Source organism: Nyctibius grandis, chromosome 2 (genome assembly GCF_013368605.1).
Source record: "Nyctibius grandis isolate bNycGra1 chromosome 2, bNycGra1.pri, whole genome shotgun sequence".
NCBI lineage: Eukaryota > Metazoa > Chordata > Aves > Nyctibiiformes > Nyctibiidae > Nyctibius > Nyctibius grandis.
In genome coordinates, this window is record NC_090659.1 from 102,045,349 (window position 1) to 102,069,296 (window position 23,948).

The 23,948-nt window shown below is 40.6% G+C and overlaps 1 protein-coding gene across 7 annotated transcripts in view; it reads right to left on the reverse strand.

The window, feature by feature from the left end:
• Positions 1–23,948, reverse strand: part of FRY (FRY microtubule binding protein) — a 241,653-nt gene that overhangs the window by 120,294 nt on the left and 97,411 nt on the right. For 6 of the 7 annotated variants that reach the window (XM_068417918.1, XM_068417929.1, XM_068417910.1 and 3 more), the window contains exons 3-4: positions 14,515–14,568; positions 1,499–1,638 (exon numbers count right to left, since the gene is read on the reverse strand). In XM_068417918.1, coding sequence (XP_068274019.1) covers positions 1,499–1,638; positions 14,515–14,568 — 194 coding nt within the window. Of the gene's footprint in view, positions 1–1,498; positions 1,639–14,514; positions 14,569–23,948 lie in introns of those variants that run through there. The other variant, XM_068417938.1, reaches the window with a different exon arrangement.

Below are 23,948 nucleotides of genomic sequence, written 5' to 3' on the forward strand. Positions count from 1 at the left end.
AACTTTGGTATCACCGTCAAATGTTCAAACACATTCCTTGTTCAGAAAAACACAGAAGAATAAATATCTGAAGTGAGTAGCTTGCAATACAAATACAAAAAATATCCGTTTGGATCACCTGATCACAGTTTCAAAGTGTACTGAAAAGATAACATAAAATATACAATACTTTAAAAAAATTAAACATTATTAAAAATTACAGAAAAGGATTTAAACATTTAAAAATTAAACATTAAAGGGACAGTTCTACAGTCCATTTGAAGCAGTTACCACTGATTTCAGTGAGATTTTTGTTTGCATAAATTCAGCACAGTTATTATAAACATTAAGAACTTTAGAGACTTCAATTGTACTTATGTGCTTATAATAAAATATGCATTTAAGAGTTCTCGATCAGTGATGAAATAAATTATTTGCATTTTGGTTTCCTTGGTTTCACATTAACTGGAGAACGGACTGGTTAGATGTTCTTTCTTCTGTAACACTACCAATTGACAGAGTGGCCTTGGTTCACTGCTAAGCTGACTTTCAACTAGATTTTGGGTGGAGTTCCTGAAGACATCTATTTATGAGCAGGTCATCCTGTAACAGGCTTGTGCAACAAGTCGAGAGAAAGAGGCACTTCAAGGCAAGGATTCATCTCATCCAAAAGCAGACATCTAATTGACGAATCATGCCTTCATATTGCCAACTTCCAGTGACATAAAGAGACTAAAGAGTCTGATTCAGGTCCATGTCTACCTTGATGTTCTAAAACTAGCTCCTACCCCTTTGTTACAGCAACTATTGCCTTCAGTAGTTACTGGATTATACTGTAATCCTAATGTGAAGAATAGCCTACACATTTCCAAACACCAGGTCGGACAGTGATGATTGATTCTCCTGCTGCTTCATTAAAGTATGTAAATGTAGTACCAAAGTATTCAGAAAAACTGTAAGTCTGAAGAATATACCTGTAGCAAACCATCAGACCTCAACATAAACCAAGACCTATCACTGAGGAACTACTGATATCATAAGAGATCAATATATTTGTTTTGGGGTCTTTATTTTTGTTTGCTTGTTGTTTTAAGAGCTAAGTCAATGTTGCTAAAGCTCTTTGACTGATTCACAATTTTTTTAATTGAGGACAGGTGTATGTGAAATTTCTGACAAAGCAGAACGCTGTATAAAAAAAAAATCCTTCTAAGTGCCACAGAATTATTGCCTGCTCATATGAGTAAAGAAGACAAACACAATTTACACAAATCAATATCTAAATGGCATTACAGCATCCAAACCAGCAGTAAGAAATCATGTTTGAACTATCAGGAGCAAAATTTTAAAGACACAATTACTCCATCCATCTAGAAGCTGAGAGTAGAGTTCCAGGAACAAGGAGAAAAAGATGACAACAACTTTCAAACAACTGTAACCTCACAAAAGCTGATGGGCGAAATGTAATACATTTTACCTTAGAATCTGTCAATAATGTATGCATGCATATTCAAAATCATACCTTTTGGATTTAGTGCTTGTTCTTGGTCTGTACTCATGAGATTCATCTTCTATGCCATTCTGTCTTTTATACCAATCAAACAAAGTGCGCAGGATAGAGGGTAGACAATATTCTGAAAGTGAGCTCATTGAGCTTATTACCTATGGGGAAAATACAACAAATCAACTGGTGTTCAAGTTCTGCTTCCTCCTTAAAAAAAAAAGTACTAATTCAATGGTTAGACATGGTCATTCTTTTTTTCATCTCATTTTTGAGATCCATGTTGATTTAACATTCTGCATTTCCTGTTGAAACATAAGCAGAAATACAATAACGGGCTGTATGTTGATAGTGTCTTTCCACTGATGATACTAAAATGAATTGAAATTCTGTATCACAACTTACAACACACTAGAAAACTACCTATTTCTTCAAGGGGCATATTTGTTACACAATGTTGATTTGAGTTTGAGCACACTATAAGGAAAGAAAAAGTGATGAATCAGAGGTACTGTCTCATGGGTTGTATCTGACTGCTGGATGCCCCTCCTGAAACTAAGAAACCCCTCAAGCTCTGCAATACTTTCAACCAACTGAACGTGCAGATGCATCCAGCTTACTATCAGGCTGACACACCCAGTAACTTAGACTTCTCTTTTATATATAGGAAAATATTTACAGTTTCCTGTGTCTTTGTGTGCACAAATAAGTAAAACATAGTTTAAAAACAATCCTTAGAAGTTCCTGATTAAACAACTCTAGTGGCATACTGGAAAAGAAGATTACTGATCACTCAGTACAAACTGTGTCACCAATTACAGAAATGTTACTGAACATGTTACTACTGAACTATGACTTAAACTTCCTATTACAGGAAACCATAAAGCTGCAAAACATGAAAAGATCAAAAGCTAGGGTGAAAAAAACCCCATTATTATACAAGAGGATTACGTCTGTATTGCAACTGAATGTGCACAGCTACAGCATTTGTGTACATTCTAAGAAAATTCTAAGAAAATATTCCTATTTAAAATAGGAATAAATTACTGATTTTGAGATTTGTGACCACCTCAAGATCATGCAGGGCTTGATCCTGCAAAGTGCTGAGTAGCAGGAGCGAGGTGCTGAAGTATGTACTTCATGTCAAGTACAATGATCATGTCATTAACTCTGTCAGGTTTATCCACCGGCTTAACTTAAACCACCACGTTTCAGTGCTTGTGGAACAACAACAGCAGAGTTTAATGTCTTGTGTAAGACCAAGCTTGTGTGAAGTCTGTGACTAAAACAGGAGCAAAACTAGGAGACTGAGCACCTTACACAGAGTTCCCAAACATTACTAAAGCCTTAAACGACAACTTCTGTGGATACTAGTGAGTTTAGATCAAAAACTCTGATCTCTTTTGCAGATTTTCTGCCTCAGAATTTAACTAATTCACAGTGATGTTGTAGTCTAAAGTTAATGAGACACTTCAAGGATAAAGGAGTATTGTTTTGATTGCATTCAGGTATTATGGCCTAAAATTAAACATGGAGCATTTGAAAGCTGTAACAACTGCCCTTGTAAAAATACAAGTTTCTATAAAAATACTATTTTAGGAAAGCTTTCAATCCAGTGTCTCCAGTATATTTTATTACCTGAAATACGAAACAAGTTGCCGTTAAAGATGGCATGAAGGCACTGCTTGCAGCAGTGACAGGAGGCCTTTCATGAAGAATTACTACAGCAGCCCAGGCTCAAGTACACCAAAGCCTTCAAGCGTAAGACTTCAGATAAATATTTAGAAGACTTGAAACACCTAGTGTCAGTGCAAACTATTCACTACTGACTCAGGACTCTTAGACATTTCACAGAATCACAGAATCACAGAATGTTAGGGATTGGAAGGGACCTTGAAAGATCATCTAGTCCAATCCCCCTGCCGGGGCAGGATTACCTAGACCATATCACACAGGAACGCATCCAGGCAGGTTTTGAATGTCTCCAGAGAAGGAGACTCCACAACCTCTCTGGGCAGCCTGTTCCAGTGTTCGGTCACCCTCACCGTAAAGAAGTTTTTCCTCATATTTAAGTGGAACCTCCTGTGTTCCAGCTTGCACCCATTGCCCCTTGTCCTGTCAAGGGATGTCACTGAGAAGAGCCTGGCTCCATTCTCATGACACTTGCCGTTTACATATTTATAAACATTAATGAGGTCACCCCTCAGTCTCCTCTTCTCTAAGCTAAAGAGACCCAGCTCCCTCAGCCTCTCCTCATAAGAGAGACGTTCCACCCCCTTAATCATCTTCGTGGCTCTGCGCTGGACTCTCTCTAGCAGTTCCCTGTCCTTCTTGAACTGAGGGGCCCAGAACTGGACACAGTGTTCCAGATGCGGCCTCACCAGGGCAGAGTAGAGGGGGAGGAGAACCTCTCTTGACCTGCTAACCACACCCCTTCTAATACACCCCAGGATGCCATTGGCCTTCTTGGCCACAAGGGCACATTGCTGGCTCATGGTCATCCTGTTGTCCACTAGGACCCCCAGGTCCCTTTTCCCTACGCTGCTCTCCAACAGGTCTGTCCCCAACTTGTACTGGTACATGGGGTTGTTCTTGCCCAGATGCAGGACTCTACACTTACCCTTGTTATATTTCATTAAATTTCTCCCCGCCCAACTCTCCAGCCTGTCCAGGTCTCTCTGAATGGCTGCGCAGCCTTCCGGCGCGTCAGCCACTCCTCCCAGTTTTGTGTCATCAGTGAACTTGCTGACAGTGCACTCTATTCCCTCATCCAAGTCATTAATGAATATATTGAATAGTACTGGTCCCAGTACCGACCCTTGAGGGACTCCGCTAGACACAGGCCTCCAACTGGACTCTGCCCCATTGACTACCACTCTCTGGCTTCTTTCCTTCAGCCACTTCACAATCCACCTCACTACCCGATCATCCAGACCACACTTCCTCAGGTTAGCTGCGAGGATGCTGTGGGAGACCGTGTCAAACGCTTTACTGAAATCAAGATGGACCACATCCACAGCTTTACCATCATCTATCCACCGGGTTATGTCCTCATAAAAGGCTATCAAGTTGGTTAAGCATGACTTCCCCTTGGTGAAGCCATGTTGAGTGCCCCTAAAGATCCCCCTATCCTTGATGTGCCTAGAGACAGCACCAAGAACAAGTTGTTCCATCACCTTTCCGGGGATGGAGGTGAGGCTGACCGGTCTATAGTTACCCGGGTCCTCCTTCTTGCCCTTTTTGAAGACTGGAGTGACATTCGCTTTCCTCCAGTCCTCAGGCACCTCTCCCGTTGCCCACGAATTAGCAAAGATGATGGAGAGTGGCCTAGCAATGACTTCCGCCAGCTCCCTCAGCACCCGCGGGTGCATCCCATCAGGGCCCATGGATTTATGGACGTCCAGATTGCTTAATTGGTCCCTGACCCAGCCCTCATCAACCAAGACAGATTCCTTCTCTATCCTGACTTCTTCTGGGGCCGCAGGGGTCCGGGGCTCCTCAGGACAGCCTCCAGCAGTATAGACAGAGGCAAAGAAGGCATTCAGTAACTCTGCCTTCTTTTTATCCTCTGTCTCCAGGGCCCCCACCTCATTCATCAGTGGGCCTACATTGCCTCTACTGTTGGTTTTACCTGCAATGTATTTGAAGAAGCCCTTTCTGTTGTCCTTGACCTCTCTTGCAAGGTTTAATTCCAAGGAGGCCTTAGCTTTCCTAGTTGCCTCCCTACATCCTCTGACAACAGACTTATATTCCTCCCAAGTGGCCAGCCCCTCCTTCCATGATCTGTACACCCTCTTCTTCCACTTGAGTTTGCCCAGCAGTTCCCTGTTCAACCATGCAGGTCTCCTGGTACCCTTCCTTGACTTCCTACCTGCTGGGATGCTCTGATCTTGAGCTCGGAAGAAGCAGTCCTTGAATGCTAACCAACTATCTTGGGCCCCCTTACCTTCTAGTACCCTGTCCCATGGGATTTCCCCTAGCAATTGCTTGAAAAGGCCAAAGTTGGCCCTCCTGAAGTCCAGGGTTGTGATTCTGCTAGCTATTCTGGTCCTGCCACATGAGATCCTGAACTCTACCATCTCATGGTCGCTACAACCAAGGCTGCCCTCAACCTTCACCTCTTCAACCAGACCCTCCTTGTTAGTGAGGATAAGATCCAGCAGCGCTCCTCTCCTAGTTGGCTCGTCCACCATTTGCATCAGAAAGTTATCATCAATGCACTGGAGGAACCTCCTGGACTGAGGATGGCTGGCTGAGTAGGCCTCCCAGCAAATATCAGGGTAGTTGAAATCCCCCATGACAACCAGGCCCTGTAATTGCAAGACTGCTCTCAGCTGCCTGTAGAAGGCCTCATCACCCTCCTCATCCTGATCCGGTGGCCTGTAATAGACACCCACAACAGTATCACCCCTGCCAGCCTGCCCCTTAATTCGCACCCACAAACTCTCAACTCGCTCCTGATCCGCCCCTGGACAGAACTCAATACATTCTAGCTGCTCACTCACATAAAGAGCAACTCCACCACCTCTCCTTAGTGGCCTGTCTTTCCTGAACAGGACATAGCCATCCATGACCACGTTCCAGTCATGCGAGGTGTCCCACCAAGTCTCTGTAACTGCCACTAGATCACAGCCCCCCGACCGAACACGGATTTCTAACTCCTCTTGTTTATTCAATTGCTCCAATTGTTTATTTCAATTGCTTCTCTACTGTTTTCCAAAAGTTTTTCTTAAGCTGGCACAACACCTGTTGTTAATTATGAGGTGCAGTGAAAAAGGGTTTGCTGGGGAAGACTAGAACAGACCTAAATATCTTTTAAGAGATCACAATATTTTACTGTAAGTGAAAAGTTGTTTCAGTCATGTCTTCCTGCACGTTCACCAACATATATATCTATGCTGTTCTTGAAATCCCAGCTACACAACTTCACTCACCACAAAAAATCAAAGTGATTCCTGTTAAATCTCCTCAAGCCATACTTTCTCTGCTGAATTTACAGTGTGTGCCTTTAGTAGGGATAAAAGGTCAATATAGCTTTTCAAAAATCTTTCTGTCATTGCACTTTTAAGGCAGGAAGGAAGGGTGGACTGGGCAAAGACCTGGCTCTCAGGGAACAGGAAGGGAGGGAAGTCTAGCCAGCGCGTTGGTTACTCAACCCTTTCATTTACTGGAAGTAGGTCCAGGAGTGAGATGAATTCTAGCTCTGTGCTGCTCCTGAAAGGGAGTGCACAGATGTACAAATATGCCCTTGTTGGACAAATGATCATGTTCTTCCATCATAAATGAACCACCTACTGTATAGCTTAAGGATAAGAAAGCTGCACAAGTACGGAGCTGTTTAAAACTTGTGTTCATAGAGCATTAAATATACTTTATGTAAACGCTTAATATTTATTTTGGACTAATATGTAAGAGTAAATGAAATTCTGCCCAGATAGTTTGCTATAATTTATATACTTTCATATAAGTATTGCTATGTTGTCAAAATACAAATATAAGAAATGTTTCCACTAACAGCAGATGGATGCTTTTTTTTTTTTTTATTTCACAAATGAATTTCTATGTATGTGCTTTACCAGCAAATATATTCAAAACTGCATCAACTTTCAACAGTATCATTAATTTCTTGGCTCTGCATTTTCTTCATATACGATATACGTCAGTATGTATGTTAAATGTGCATTTTATTGCCATCTTAATAATGCAGAACTGCAGTACTACATTTTTGCAGTGTTGGTTTATTTTTTGTAAATCTATTATTTGCACAGTGTCTGCATATTCTGTCTTCAAATTGTTGTTGCGTAGATTCCAAATAATGGACATTAGGAGTGAGATTTACACGTTCTATCAATGCTACTAAAAGCAGAATTTGATAAATATTGTCTTAGCAACATTAGCAATGTTTATAGTTATTTTACTGCCAGGATAACAGTTTACATGAAAACCCATTTATTTCTAGTGTGCAGCAAGTTCAGTTCTGATAGCGTTACCTTTAATTTTGCCTTCAGATTTTCTTCTTTACACACTGCTTCAACCCAAACCTCTGAACAGGAGCCAAAGGTTGTTCTATCACCTCATCACCACCATTTCTTATATTTCCTCTACCAGGTGCCCTTCTGCTGGTGAAGAAGGACAATGCGTAAAATGCGGGGAAAGGGAAAACGCAAAAGGTGCCAACTGCAGTGCTACTGCAATGATGATGATACTATTATTCACTTGCTACATCTGACAAATATAATATTGGACAGGAATAATTATCAGCATGTCATTTACCACGTTTAGGCTGTTATGAAAAAGGGGCACTTAATCATTAGTATGTTGCTTAGTGTCTTATTTGTTTATATTTGTATTTTCCACATTTTTTATTATTCATTTTTATTTTCCTTTTTTTAGCTTGACCTATTGTCTGTTTCCACCTCCTAAAAGTATATAAAACATTAAATGTTTTTGCTTTTCAATCTGTATTCTCCAACCTAGTGCGCTTCAGAGAAGGACTAGTGGGAGATGTGAGGGTCGGTGGCCATCTTGGGAATAGCGACCACGAAATGTTAAGAGTTTTCGATAGTGGGGGAAGTAAGGAGGGGCAAGAGGAGAACTCCCGCCTTAGATTACGGCGGGCAGACTCTAGCCTGTTTAAGAGGTAGGTGGACAGACTCCCTTGGGAGTCGGTCCTGAAGGGCAAAGGAGTCCAGGAAGGCTGGACGTGCTTTAAAAATGAATTGCTAAATATTCAGGAGCAGGCTGTCCCGGTGTGTAGGAAGACAAGCCGTCGGGGAAAAAGACCGGCCTGGTTAAACAGAGAACTTAGGCTAGAACTTAAGGAAAAAAAGAGAGCCTATTTGCTCTGGAAGAAGGGTCGGGTAACTTGGGAGGGGTCTATAGGGATGTTGCCAGGTCATGTAGGGAGAAGATTAGAAGGGCCAAAGCTCAATTAGAGCTTGATTTGGCTGCTACGGTCAAAGATAACAAAAAAAGCTTCTACAAATACATCAACAGCAACTTCAGCACTTGCTGAATGAGGATGGTAGTGTAGTGTCAGGGGATGAGGAAAAGGCAGAGGTGCTCAATGCCTTCTTTGCCTCGGTCTTTAATGACAGGACCGGTTGTCCTCAGGAGACTCAGCCCCCAGAGCCTGAAGTTAGGGACGGGGGGCTGTGTGAACCTCCCGTAATCCAGGAGGAGACGGTTAGTGACCTGCTGTGACAACTGGACACCCACAAGGCTATGGGCCTGGATGGGATTCACCCCAGAGTAATGAAGGAACTGGCAAATGAACTTGCCAAACCACTCTTGATTATCTACCGGCAGTCCTGGTTAACTGGAGAAGTTCCAGCTGACTGGAAATTAGCAAATGTAATGCCTATCTACAAGAAGGGTCGGAAGGATGATCCAGGGAACTATAGGCCTGTCAGCCTGACCTCGGTGCCAGGCAAGGTGATGGAACAGATCATCCTGAGTGCCATTACACGGCACATGCAGGACAATTGGGGCATCAGGGCCAGCCAACATGGATTCATGAAAGGCAGGTCCTGCTTGACCAACCTGGTCTCCTTCTATGACAAAATGACCCACTTAGTAGATGAGGGCAGGGCTGTGGATGTAGTCTATCTAGACTTCAGTAAAGCATTCGACACTGTCTCCCACAGCATCCTCCTAGACAAACTAGCTGCCCGGGGCTTGGATGGGTGGATTCTTTGATGGGTTAAAAACTGGCTGGATGGCCGAGCCCAGAGAGTGGTGGAGAATGGGGCAAAGTCCAACTGGCGGCCGGTCACTAGCGGTGTTTCCCAGCGCTCAGTTCTGGGGCCGGTGCTGTTCAATATCTTTATAGATGAACTAGATGTAGGGATTGAGTGCACCCTCAGTAAATTTGCAGATGACACCAAGCTGGGTGGCAGTGTCGATCTGCTGGAGGCTAGGAAGGCCCTACAGAGGGATTTGGACAGGTTAGATAGATGGGCCGAGACCAACGGCATGAGGTTCAACAAGAACAAGTGCCAGGTCTTACACTTCAGCCACAACAACCCCATGCAGCGCTACAGGCTGGGGGAAGAGTGGTCAGAAAGCGGCCTGGTGGAAAGAGACCTGGGGGTGCTGATCGACAGACGGCTAAACATGAGCCAGCAGTGTGCCCACGTGGCCAAGAAGGCCAATGGCATCCTGGCCTCTATTAAGAATAGTGTAGCCAGCCAGTCTAGGGAAGCAATCGTCCCTCTGTACTCGGCACTGGTGAGGCAGCACCTTGAATACTGTGTCCAGTTCTGGGCCCCGCACTTCAAGAAAGATGTTGAGGTGTTGGAGCGGGTCCAGAGGAGGGCGACCAAGCTGGTGAAGGGTCTGGAGGGTCTGACCTACAAGGAACGGCTGAGGGAGCTGGGGTTGTTTAGCCTGGAGAAGAGGAGGCTCAGAGGTGACCTTATTGCAGTCTACAACTACCTGAAGGGAGGTTGTAGTGGAGTGGGAGTCGGCCTCTTCTCCCGGGCAACTAGAGATAGGACAAAAGGATATAGCCTCAAGCTTCACCAGGGGAGGTTCAGGTTGGACATTAGGAAGAATTTCTTTACAGAAGGGGTCATTAGACATTGGAACGGGCTGCCCAGGGAGGTGGTGGAGTCACCATCTCTGGATGTGTTTAAGAAAAGACTGGACATGGCACTTAGTGCCATGGTCTAGTTGACATGGTGGTGTCAGGGCAATGGTTGGACTCGATGATCCCAGAGGTCTCCCAACCTGATGGATTCTGTGATTCTGTGATTCTAAGAAGAGAGTAGTATAATTAAAACGAGCACAAATGTTTGTGCCATTTATGCTGAAACTCCTGCAACAGGCACCTCATACAGACAGTTTCATATGAAAAATAAGCCTTGCTCTTAAGTTTTCACTTCCATGACCAAAACATTACATTCATTTTGTATTTTCATATGGAAAAATGTCTGCAGGTCGGTCCAAGAATACACAGTGCCCTTTTTCTGCCTCCAGTATTATCAGTTCACATAACATTTATATACCATGGTAAGAACAGAAGATACTTTAGTAGGGGCTGAGAGAAGACTAATAAAAAATATTTCCTTGGGTGACGACAAGCCTCTTGAATAGTTATCGTTTTTTTCACCCTAGCTTTTGATCTCTTCATGTACTGCAACTTTATGGTTTCCTGTAATAGGAAGTTTAAGTCATAGCTCAGTAATACAATGTTTAATAACATTTCTTTAACTGGTGACACAGAGCATGCTAATGCTCTTTGCCAACAGGTAATCAGAGCTGTCTAATCAAGAACTTTTAAAACATAAAGATTTTAAAAACTTTTAAACTATAAAGATATTTAAAAATATATGAAAGAACTACATAATTTCCTGTATATATTTTCTTTATATACATGCACCCCTAAAAAGGAAAATACAGTCAGTACAAGGAATCCAGTTTGTCAGGCTAACGGTGAGACATTCTGCAAGTCAGGATAAGTAAGATGATTACTTCGTACATTGCTCAGGATACTATTATGAGTTTGAGAAGGGTGATGCAATTGGCAGCCAGACAGAGCCCACAGGACAATACTGTCTGCCTAACAGGACACACTGACACTACGTCCTTACGGAGAGGAACAGCTCTGCCTGTGCACAGTTCAGATCGCTAGACGCTGGAACCATCACCACCATCACAACTAGCATTCCTAAAATGGTGTTTGAGAATGGGCAGGAAAAAATGCTGGTTCTCAGAGAGTCAGAGATAAAGCTGTTTAGGGGAAGTAAGCAATGCCTTCATAATTGTTCTAAATGGTTCAGGGGTTTCAGTGTTGATGCTGATTACTCTGTGTAGCTAAAGTTCCATTCTGCTCATTTTAAGTTACTGCAAAGGAGTTTTTTTGGCTGTTTTTTCCACCTCTGAAGCTGACTTGCAAAAGGCAAATTTTAAAACAGGTCCTGCCTTACTTTTGCTGCTTTTCAATTTACTGTTAGAAGATGCAGCCCAGACATTTTAAAGTAACTAGTGACCTGGTCACTTCAGCATCACATATCAATTTCATTCAAATTGAACAGAGATAATTTTGATAAAGTCAAAAAATAAAATTAGGTCCTTTGACAGTGTGCCACTTCTGATGCTTTAAAATTGAAAGTCAAAATTATTAGGCACCCCTTGAAAATGTTTGTTCATGGGGATTCTCTCTCTTTTCCTCCTTAATTTCTGTAGTAAAAATGTCATGAATGCCATGTGTGGCCTTTCCTGTAATAAACACCAAAGCTTTCCACACCTTACCTGGAATGGAGAAACAAGGGATTATCAACCTGGTCTTCTTTCATCCCATAGATTCTTTAAATATTTGAGTTAACTTAAAAAATAAAATTTAAATGGTTTGACTTAAAAGCACACGCCCTTTTATTTGGATTTTAGTATTATGTGGAATCATGATCTTCAGAGTTTTCCAGGCAGACCACACCTTCATTTTTAATATCAGCAAAACTATCCACACTTTTGTGACAACTTTATAATACTGACATGTTATCATTTGCAAAACAGCTTTATAAAACTAAGATGTACTGACGTAATCTACCAAGTGAAACACGCTAAGTACAGAAAGACTTTTTGCTTTATCTTCCTGTCTCTACTCTAGCTGAGTTGTATCAGATCTCCACTGCATATTACAAATTTTTGAATGAGTTGTATCAGATCTCCACTGCATATTACAAATTTTTGAATGACAATCTAACTACAACTTAGCCAAACTAAACCGATTTGGGTAAGTATGAACCATGTTCTTGAAAACGGGCTCATCAGCCAGGTTCAGGTCCCATCTCCCAATCACAGGCGCACATCAATCCCAGAAGCACTAGAACATCTCAAAATGACCATGCTGTTCAAACAGAAAACAATGTGAAACCTGAACAGGGAAACATTCCCAACAACTCAGGCTGAGGCAGAAAGTCTGAAAATTTCAATCTGAATAGTTTGTTTGGAAAATTTCAAGGAACTGAAAACAAGGTTTTCTGACAGGACGTCTAAGGCAATCTTAGCTCTATACTTTTATATCAACCCTACACATAGGTAAGACTCTAGATATGCAGTTAGAAATATATACAGATGTTGTGTATAACAAAATTTGCCTTTGTTTTTTGTTTGCATCTGTTTTTTTTTTTACCACAGCATTCAGAGTAAATTGCTACAGTAGGAAATACACAGTTTTTTCACTCTAGGAAGCATTCGCTGTTCTTATTAATTGATCTTGACTTAATCTTTCAATTTTCTGTCTACTTATCAATAACTAGGAGAAGCATAAGTCTTCTAATTCTTCCTTGTAAAGGGCCACAATTTGCTTAACCATGAATATTTAATCAAGCCATGGCCACCCATTATGTGCTTGTTTAATACACTCCAGGAACAGTATCACAAGGTTTGCATATGGGTGGCTTAATTTGTTTTTCTTTCCCATTTATGTGTGACACTCTTCCCACAGGAAGGAAAAAAAAATATAAAATTAAGGTCAGAATACCTCAAAAAATTTCATTAGGCAGCTAGGGAGTACTCACAAAGCAGCCTCCTTTAGCCTACAGTGGCTGGCTCCCCTGTGGGGTCTCTCTGTGGTCAGCAAGGCAGGCAGGGAGCTCCACAGTGCAATGCAGAAGTCCTACCATTCGCCTCCTGCTCCGAATAGCCCTCCGAGCAGGCTACCTCTCCCCAAAAAGCAGATACAGAACAACCTAGATAGCGTCACTTTGTCAAGCTAAAATTATGAAGTGAGCCTTTGTGAACGCCAGTGGAGTCTCACAAGGCATTTTGCTTCTGGTGCAATGTATCTAATGTCCCAGAAAACACAATACATGTGTTAAATCCATTTGAGGTTCTGAAGTCCTACTCATACCTATCTCCTCTCCCAAAGTTAAGTTAATCAATATGGTACCTGCAGCTTATGGCACTAGCCACAGTTGCTGTCAGAGTTGTTGCTGTTGCTGCTGCTTCTGCTATATCTTTCTGTCCTGTATTTCTGGCACTGCTGGCAGCACGGTGGTGTGGGCAGCCATGGAGTTAGCAGCAATGGCGACAGCAATGGCAGCTGACACAGGAATGGCGGAGCAGCAAATAACTTTGTTGCTTATGATACACCTTGAGTTTACCCCTCCTCTTTACTGGGAGTGAGTTTTGGCATCCTTTTTGCAACTTAAACTATTTAGCACCTACCTTTCTTTAATTCAAAATAATTTACTTATGTAGGAATTTTTTCTAGATTTTTTTTAAAAAAGTAGACTGCTGACAAAAATTAATTTGCTTATACCATCATTAAAAAGTGTGTATATTGCTGTTGGTTATATTTTTATACTTGTCCCATTTCCCTTATATAATCAATTTACTAATCTAATGCCAGATATAAATTTTATTTTATTAATTATAATTTTATTGTTTTATTAAATGAAATCTAATTAATGATATAAATTCTTTTTTAGCTTTTAATTCTTTTTCCCTGCCAACCATTTTTCTCTGATTATTATTTACCTTGTCATGTATAGGCATTTATCCTGACAACTGAATTTATGCTTAATTTTAAATACAACAGGTTGGCTCAGCCTAAGTGAAGTGCAGCACATATGTAAGTCATGCTGGGTCACAGCTACAGAGACAAAACAGACTGATGAGACTGATGGCAATGACAATGATTCTAAAGGCCCTCATATTAATCGTAAGAGAAACCCCATAAAAGAAAGACGGCGGGCCATGCACTTGTTTCAAAAACCAGATATTTGGAAAAGATACAAAGTTTTCTTCGAAGTCTCCATCAGGGGAAACAGTCAGGAAATAATACATGTGCCTTATACACTGTAAAAAGCAGGAAGTTCTATGGCAAAAAAATATCGAGTTTGAAAACAATGGAAAAATCCTCCTAATTTAAAACCAAGAATGGTTAGGCAAAGCACTCATCATTCTACTGAAGTACATTGAAAGATACTGCTTTTGCAGTATTCAACGACAGTATAAGGACACTAGACTGCTTTCCAAGTATTTGTCTTATAGCCTGAGGAATGAAAATAATATAATTTCAAGTGTCTTACTTGATCAAACTGGGAGTCTTCTCCTCGTTGCAGAGATTTGGTCAGTGGCTTCTCCTAAAAGAAAAGATATTAAATATGTATTACTTAATATCAATACTATGATATACTCTATCAACTCTAGTATTATTTTTCTGTTAGATTTTTACTCACATAATTTGCCTCCTGATCAGTTTTGTGCTGGAGATACTGTTTGTTTCATATGCAAAGGAGACCTCTGCATACATATGACCTAATACTGACAGAGTGGCATTAGTGTCTCTCCAAGAAAGAAAAGGATTAACCATTTATTACACCTCAGTTACTTGGTGCTCACACTGATGATAAATTCTTTCAAAATCCTAAAAAGCACCTGGTATTTCCTCTAATACATAACTAAGGAGCTCTACTTAGCTACGTGATATACCTTCTTGTTATAGTACCACCAGGCAATACAAACGTGTCCATAGATGTAGTGCATTTCTGAGTCCCCACATGTGAACATCTATTCACCTTCATGGCTTTTTTGCCAAGCAGGCTCCATTACTGAGGCATGTAGAAGTACATAGTCCAGTACTCTAGATATACGCAACAGTATACAAAACATGAATCTCCTAAACCACAATGAAAATAAACAACACATGAAGGCAGATGACTGTCTGAAAAATGGATCACCGTCACGATTCTGCACTGAATTGTACTCCTGTTGCTGGTGTCTGAAATGTGCCAGTGCCTTATTCTTCTACAAATCACACATCTTTCCCCACCTACAGCTGCAAGATTGGGGCTCTCCCACCAGCTCAGCATGAGATTTTCTGTTCAGATTTCAGCAAACTATTACACGCATCAGCATCTGTTAATGTATCAGGCAAAATACCATCACTGCCAGAGGATGTGAGATGCAAAACAATCTGTAAAGCTGCTGAGATAGTGGAATCGAAAGACTTGAGGTGGTCCAAAGATTTCTATTATTTACTGTTTCTCTCTGGAGAAAATGATGTCCAGTATAATCTGCTGACTGATTTTGAAATTAATTATGCTGATCCACTTGTAATGCCAACTGGCAAGGAGGGTGACTGCAGGGTGACCACAGTATCCCCTGACTACCTACCAAATAGAAAAATCAACAAAATGTTTTCTACTGTCACTGATTTATCCAGGACAGTCATCAATATTTTTCATTGCTAGCTCTAATATCTAAAGTGACTCCTCCAGGTTACATTAAGGGCACAACAACTATTAATTAGAACTTTATGACAAATTATTGGTAATGAACACACACAGTAAAATCCTGTAGCCCACAAACAGACCGATGACACCATCTCATCTGTAGTCCTCGTCCTCAATCGGTAACTGGGTGCCACCCTACCTAGTTCTGTCTCATGGGAGGACAATACTTCTTTTATCTATTGCTGCACACTGAAGAGGACAACAGATAATATTTCAAACATAATGTTCAATTTACTTAAAAGGAAAAAGATTCTTAAGTTTTCATGGGTCCTGAACAAATCAACGTACTGAGAATTAGTGCAGTCCAGAAAAAAAAACAACACACAGCCTTTTTTTAATTAAAATTCTGATTCTGTTACAATAGACTTGTGTTACCACAGAGAAGTTTCTTAAGGTCTATTTCAATAAAAAGGGCTTCAGCATCCAGAAGCTTTGTGTTCCCATGCCCAACACTGCAATTCTTGGCTTTCAGAATAGTACCTAAAATCCTGCAGAAATGCACTCAGTGTTTCAGGCAGAAATGAGGTATGGGATTCCTTGTCATATGCTTATCTGTAAGGTGGACACTATTAAATGAGACAAAACACGGTCTGGGAACCCAGGTCTGGAACTGCAATCCTGAAAATATCCTAATCACCTGTTGCCTATCTCTGGAAGCACACACACCTCACAAATACTTCAGTTTCTGATGATGATATCCCCCAGGGTTTATGCTTCTGAGTTAGAGAAGATCCCTCCATTTTGACAAGGCTATATAACTCTTTTCTTGCTCTCTTATGGGCAGCTAGACCACGGCTTCCCAAACCGTGGTACGTTCAACTAAAGAAACCATTCACAGGCTGTGCAACAGACTTAGTCAGAGCAGCAGAAGGCAGTCCCGGGATGGAGACTAGCCAAGGACACCTAGCAAAAGCCAGGAAGGGTTCTGCTGCCTTAACTTCTCAATGTCTCCAGTCTAGGGCTTTAGCTGTGGCCTTTTTCTTCCCTTCATCCCATCCTGCACCTACTGCTGTTCTTGCTGCTTCCCTTCTCCTCATGCTCTCACCAGGCAGCAGCTGCTGTTGCAGCTGTCAATGCCTCTGCTTCGTCCCCCTGTTCGGGTTGTTGCTGTTGCTGCTTTTTCCTCGACTCTTCCCAAGTACGATGCTGCCACTGACTCTGCTGCAGCGACTGCAGCGACGGCTCAACCCGTCTGGACCCAAGCTGACCCCGTGAAGCCAAGAGCTGCTGCACATACCCCCCTGTTCTAGGAGTGGGGTGCCCACGTCAGAGCAACTTATTGTACCCCTGCAGTGAATGGCGATAACCACAGAAAATTGTATTTGGGGCTTGGAGATTTGAGAAAACTCAAAGTAGAAGTTATTACTATTTACTTTATTACTAATGATGAATACTGAACAGATAATGAACTGAATAAAGATGAAGGTCCAGATACAAATATGGTTTTTTGTGTCTAAGTACTCCTAAAATATAAAAGGATGATTGCTTGTATGAGAAGCATAACAAGTGACAATGTCAGTAATTTTGGAGTAAATTGCTGAGTAAATTCAAAGACAGCTCAACTACTTGCAGCTGCTTCAGGTGTCCTTTGAAAACAGCATATTTTCTTTATGCAATAGATAATTTTTTCTCATCTACTGCAAACAACTTGCCTGTTATATGTCACTTAGTTTTAATATCCTTACAAATCTTACAAATATAAAATATATTTATACTCAATAGTAGGCCTTTTTATTATATATCAAAGGTTCAGGACTAGCAAAGACAAGGTTAAAAAGTATAATGAAGTGAAATAGCCTCTGAGTAATAGATTCCATAGTGGTCTGTTTACCCTGGAGATACACTTACTTAAAAGTATTTTTTAAATCTTAAAAATGTTTTCCGTCCTGAAGGCACTATTTTATTTTTATTTATTTTCTTGCCCACCCAATTTAGAAATGGCAAAGAGGCCCTTTTATATTATGAGTTGACTCTGTTTGAGTCTCTGTAGCTATAATACTTTCTACAGAAATGTCTTCCAAATCTTGGGTGAATAGGTAGGCTGAATTTGGAGCCAAAGCCTACAACCACAAAATACGAATAAAGAAAGTTTTGATTAATCTGAAGGAGCCCATAGCTTTCTGGGCTATAAAAAAAAATCAGAAAATTTCAGAAGAATGGACTCTCAATAATAACATTTCCATTTTTAATCACTAAGTTAAACATCCTTATTTCTTGTTTGAAGTGCTGCCTTCAACTGTATACTCTCTATTTGTTCACGCTGGAAACTCCCATGATATGAATACATCTTAGAGATAAGCAGTAAAGATCAACAAAGACAATTTTGCATTTAATATCTGAAACTATCGTTTTTCAATAAAACTATGTAAACTTTTTGCACCGCCAATGCTTACAAAACAAAATGCTCACCTAAAAATTAATTTCCTTTCTCTGCCTCATTTCTGTTGTGAAAACATTAATAGAATATAATAAAATAGAATATGTTGAATATGCAATGGCAAATGTGTATTTTATCACATTTGCACGCATCAACTAAATATAATATTTATAATTTATCTAAAAAATAACATATCAGGCAAACCCTCTATTCACACAGGCACACTAAAACATTTCATAGAATCATAGGATGGTTTGGGTTGGAAGGGACCTTAAAGATCATCTAGTTCCAACCCCCCTGCCACAGGCAGGGACACCTTTCCACTAGACCAGGTTGCTCAAAGCCCCATCCAACCTGGCCTTGAACACTGCCAGGGAGGGGGCAGCCACAGCTTCTCTGGGCAACCTGTGCCAGTGTCTCACCACCCTCACTGTAAAGAATTTCTTCCTAATATCTAACCTAAATCTACCCTCTTTCAGTTTAAAACCATTACCTCTCGTCCTATCACTACATGCCCTTGTGAAAAGTCCCTCTCCAGCTTTCCTGTAGGCCCCCTTCAGGTACTGTCAGCAACTTTTAATGGTTAATATATTAATGCTTTTTCAGGGCTGCTACACTAATATAATTGGGTAAATTTACACAGGAATAACTTTTCTCGACCACCTGTCACAGAACTATGTGTTCAGGGAAACATGAAAACAAAAGGATGTTGTAGTGCCTATTAAGCTTCACTATGCCACATTCTAACCTCAGCAACCATTAGGCACATTATTCCTACTGAACTATGACTGGGTACTGCATTACCGACTGAGAAAAAAACCCTGTTTTTATAAGAGCATGGAGGATGCAAGAATATTTTGATACAAAATGTAACTTTTGCACTGCATGCTAAAAGGCAGCCACACATACTCTACTAAGTAGTCTGCTGGGATGGAAGAGTTACTGAAAGGAAACAGCAGAAGAATGGACTTTTCAATGTAAAATGGAGAAGACATAGACCACATTCAACTACTATAGCTAAAATACATATAAAATGCATGTAAGCACAACCCTAAGAACCAAAAAATCCCCAAGTGTAATTCTTTCCTGCTTGTGATGAATCATCACGTAAGCCCCAAAAGAAACTGAGCATCTTTATATTATATTATTTTCAGCAGGAAAGCAAGGTGGTATTTTGTAGCAAAAGGTCTGCTCCAAAAATAGCTGGATCAAACATGCTAAATCTTTAATTTTGCTATTGGTTATTTTGTACAAAGTTCGGAAAACGTATCGCTGTCAGTCTTGTGCTCATGTGGTCTGTAAACCATTATCTGTATCATCTAGGAGAAAATGCCATGACACCTATTTGCTTCTAAAGGCTGGGCACGTGAAACTTCATTCCACAGAGGAGCACCCACCCTTCAGATACAGCTGACCTACTGGCCAGCTGCCTCTGAAAGGGACAGCTTGGCTGTCTGGTCTCTGCCTCCATTTCGGCTGTGTGCTCCTGCGTCCTCCCTCCCAGAACGGATCTATGCTGATCCTGCACTGAGCAGGTTCATGCAGCTGAATTTGCAAGTATTTACTTCTGGTTTGCCCTCTCAAAAATGGATAGAACAGCCTATGATCCCATAAAAAAAGATTTGGGCATTCCCCCCACCACCCCAGGAAGCCTAGTAAATTTATACCTAAGCAATTAAGAGAGCCAAGCTTTTTGACTCAAAAGCACAATCTGCTTACTCTGATAGTCTCCCAAATGTCTCCCACCTGGAACTTGTATGAAACAGGCAATTAGTGTCCTGTTTTCACAACTGTTCTTTGCAAGTCAGCAGGTCCTCATGCATAAAAATGTAAATTGTCAGTTCAGTGGATGCCAACAGAATCTTTGATTTCTCTTGTTGCTCTGCTCAGCATCAATTAGCTGCTTGTAAGTCTCTTGTAAGAGACTGTGTCAGTGACCATGATACACAGACAGTAAAATAAACAGAAAAGGGGATTTCCTTTATTAACCTTTGAAATTCTAAGCATACACCAAAAGGAAATTCTAAAGGCAAACATAATAAAAAAGATATGATAATATAGCTTCAAGAAAACACCACAACTCTGCATAAGACAAAATTACAGACTCCAAAAATGTTAAAGAAAACTCTGATGAACTTCATGTAACTTTTGAAAATTAAGTAAAAAAGCAATGCTAATTGCACATGGTATTTCATATGGAGGAAAAAAAGCACATTTCAAGTGGCTATGAAATATATGTAAAAACATTCCATATCTCCCATAAATTTTTATTTTAGCAAACTCAGGTCAAAAACCTACTTGTCATTACAGTTATTGCATAAAAATTATGAAAGGTGCATGTTTAGAAGATGGGCTCAGTATTACTCAGTCTATTGTTTCTTTATGCAATTGCTCTTTTCTTTGTAACAGCTCTTCTGTTTCGTTCATGTGGAAAAGGATGTGCCCAGTACTGCTGTGCTGCTGAATACAAAACTGTGTAAGAAAACACCAGTTCAGCTTCAAATACAGGTTTTCACCCACTGGCTCTGACTCTCACCTCTTTGGCATCCATGTCATGTACTGTTCTGATTCGGTAATTGATAGTTTATATCATCAAATCAGGTATTACAGGCTAATTTTTGTCTGATCACCACATTCTCTGCAAAAGGCATCTTTTACCTATGCTGTCTACCAACAAAATTAAAATGTGGACACTCAGAAATTTTGGTCATGAGAATGTTTAATCTGAAGTAACTGATGTATCAGAAAAAATGGCCGAACAAGCCAAAGAAATAGCAAATTGATTTTCAGAACTAATACTACACAGAAGTGGAGTAAATTGCAAGCAGCCTGAAGAGAGAAGCAAACCCACTGAATTAGAGATTGATTTCCAAGCTATTAGATGCACAGTGCAACAATTAGCACTGCAACTTTCCCAAAATAACATGGAACTTAAGAAAAAAACCTCACAAAAAAACAATATGAAAGTTTTTTTTCTTTTGCTTACCTTGAGTGAACAACTCAAGAACTCCGACATTCTTACCTGATCGGTAAAAAAAATCCCAGACATGCTCTCGACTCAGTGTTGATAATAAAAGCTCACAAACTTTAAACAAAGGTTAAGTGCTGTTACAGATATATGAATAACTGCAAAAAAAACCCAACCCAAACAAAACCCCCTACTGCTCTCAGCATTGGTATCTTCTCTAATATTTTTCCATTGTGAAGTAAAGTGCCTTCTTGTAGGCAGGAAGTAAAAAAATTCCTTTTACTAAGGAATTAAGCCTAAATAAGCTGATGGCTACAGTGGACCAGTTCCAAAAGGAGTATTTTGAATACATGCTTTTGTAAAATCTGAAAAGTTGAAAAGAGTGCTAAGGATGACTTTGCTGAAATTTGAGGTAGACTCTAGCACAAGGGAGCAAGGAAATTTTATTGGCTGTTTATTTTCAGAGTTTTGTCTTAATAGGAATGCCTTTTTAAAATTGTAACTTAATGAACACATCAAAAACCTCTGTCTGAACACATGCAAGTTGTAAGGTGGGCCAGTATCACGAGACTTTCCCTTGGTTTTCCCTGATTTTAATTACTCCAGTATTACAGTGTACAGAAAGAGGGGTACGTTTTACAACCTGTAAGTCTGATAAATTTAAAAAGAGCATCTAGAAACGAAGTGTGGACACTTAATATTGACACCCTAATTCCATTATAGACCTGTGTTAGTACACTGACTGATTCAGTTACTGATACAGTTTTGTTAAGTGGAACCTAATTTGCTGGGGCAGAGAATATATTAAGTTTTAGTGGCATCCTTACTTAAGATGAAAATCCATGAAGGACCGTGATGTACAGCTAGGGGAAGGACTATAAACTTAATACAGTGGATTAACTAAGACAGTGCTAATTTAATTTTAGGTACAGGATTGAGTTTATTAGTAGTCCCAAGTCCAACTAATGATTTACACAGGTTAAGTTTGACACTATCAATATTCCTGATTTCTATACCTATAATCAATTATTACAGATTCAGTGATTTACACTCCTAAAAGAGTTATCAACTAAACTGTTATTTGATTGTAAATTTTAATATTCAAAAAAACCCTAAACCATTTCAAGTCAGTCATCGCTAAACTAACTAAACTGCTATTAATGAAATGAGAAAGGCCTGTTATAGGAAGCAGCAATAACAAACTCTTGTGGAGTCGGAAAACAACATGGCTATTACATTGCAAAGCCTGACTGCAGCAAGACACAGAAAAAGACAGGGGTTTTTTTGCTTGTATGATGCATTTTCTTCAAGGTGAGCAAGATATATAGGATTTACTTCTCAAAAACTATTGAAGTAAATACAGATTCCTTCTTCTGTTGTTTGTGCTGAGATCCATTACAATGTATTTTCATAAAAATGTTTCTCCATAATAGGAACAAGAACATGCTCAAAATACAGACACCCAGAGCAAGCTATACTCCATAAAACCACCATTTCCACCTTGCTCTCAACATGAAGCCAGGAAGGCGGCTTTCTGGAGTCATACTCTAATAATTAAAGATACTTTGTATAAGGCTTCAGTCAAGAGTGGTGTCATGAGATGCAGTATCAGAGTTCAAATAACTTTTATCTGTGAGCCTGTGGGACTGGAATAAACATGATGCTCTGAAAAAGCATTTGATACAGTGATTTGTATGTAACTTATTTTTAGCATTCTGAGAACAAGAGACTATGGAGATCCGGACTCCCACATCTACATTAAGACCTTTGCGTGAAACTGCTATTCAAAGCCCTGTTTCAGCTGTTTACAAGGTGGTTCAACTAGGCACTCCTCACCAGCCAATATATGTATTTAAAAAAAAAAATTCAGGGGTATGCATATAATAATCACTTCTATGAAGAGAAGGTTTTTATGGCAGCAGACTTCCATGAAGTAGAAACACTGAAAGATCCAGTGGCAAATTAAATAGATTTAGGAGAAAAAGTGACTACAGTCAAGTGTGTAACTTAAGCAGTACTGTTCCCTCCTTTCCATCTCTGACATCACTTCTGAGAGCCGGTGAAGAGGGTGAGAGGATGCTCTTCCCTGACCTTGATGTGCCCTGGCCATTTGGTACATCTTTGTTACCTGAACAGAGAATTTAACTGACACTTCAATCCTATATGCAAAGAGTTTTACACCAACTGATTTATGATGAGCAAATTTATTTCTTCTGTGCAAGAAGGACATGGTAGACAAATGCAGGAAGCTTTTTTTTCCCTGCACAGAATGGGAGACGTGCGGCTTCCCTCTTGAACTCACCGTGTTCTCCGAGGTATTAGGAGAGTGCTGTCCTCACCTTCCGTCATACCTCCTGCCCATGGTGAGAGCAATGCTATGAGGATTTAGGGGACCTCCGTGTTCCAAGCAGTGGATGAAATTCCTTCTCTTAGTATATCTACAGGGAATTGGTAAAATGCTATAAAAACAGGGAGGTTGGGAAGGGTGGGCAAGTTTCCCACATTTGTGAGCTGTGGGAATGAAAATACAGGAATGGCACCAGACCTCTGATAGAAGGTACAGCAGAGTAAAATGCAGAACACCTGTCTGGATGCAGACATCCAGAATACCCTATGAACCAGGCAGGACAGATATCCCACCAGCTACCGAGTACTGAGACACAGCTGTGTGAAAGAGACTCGCAGTTGTTTCTGATACAGAACTGCCCATGATCCCACTCTTTTCCCGGTATCTTGACCTCCATGGGAAGCACTAAGCAGGACATGCTTCAGGTACTGCAAGGTGAGCTGCTGAAGCGGTTACACAGCTTTGCTGGTGTCAGGGCCCAGAGGGGTGGGCCGCAGCAGCCCGGGCTCCCCATGGGGACAGGAGGGCAGGGCCTG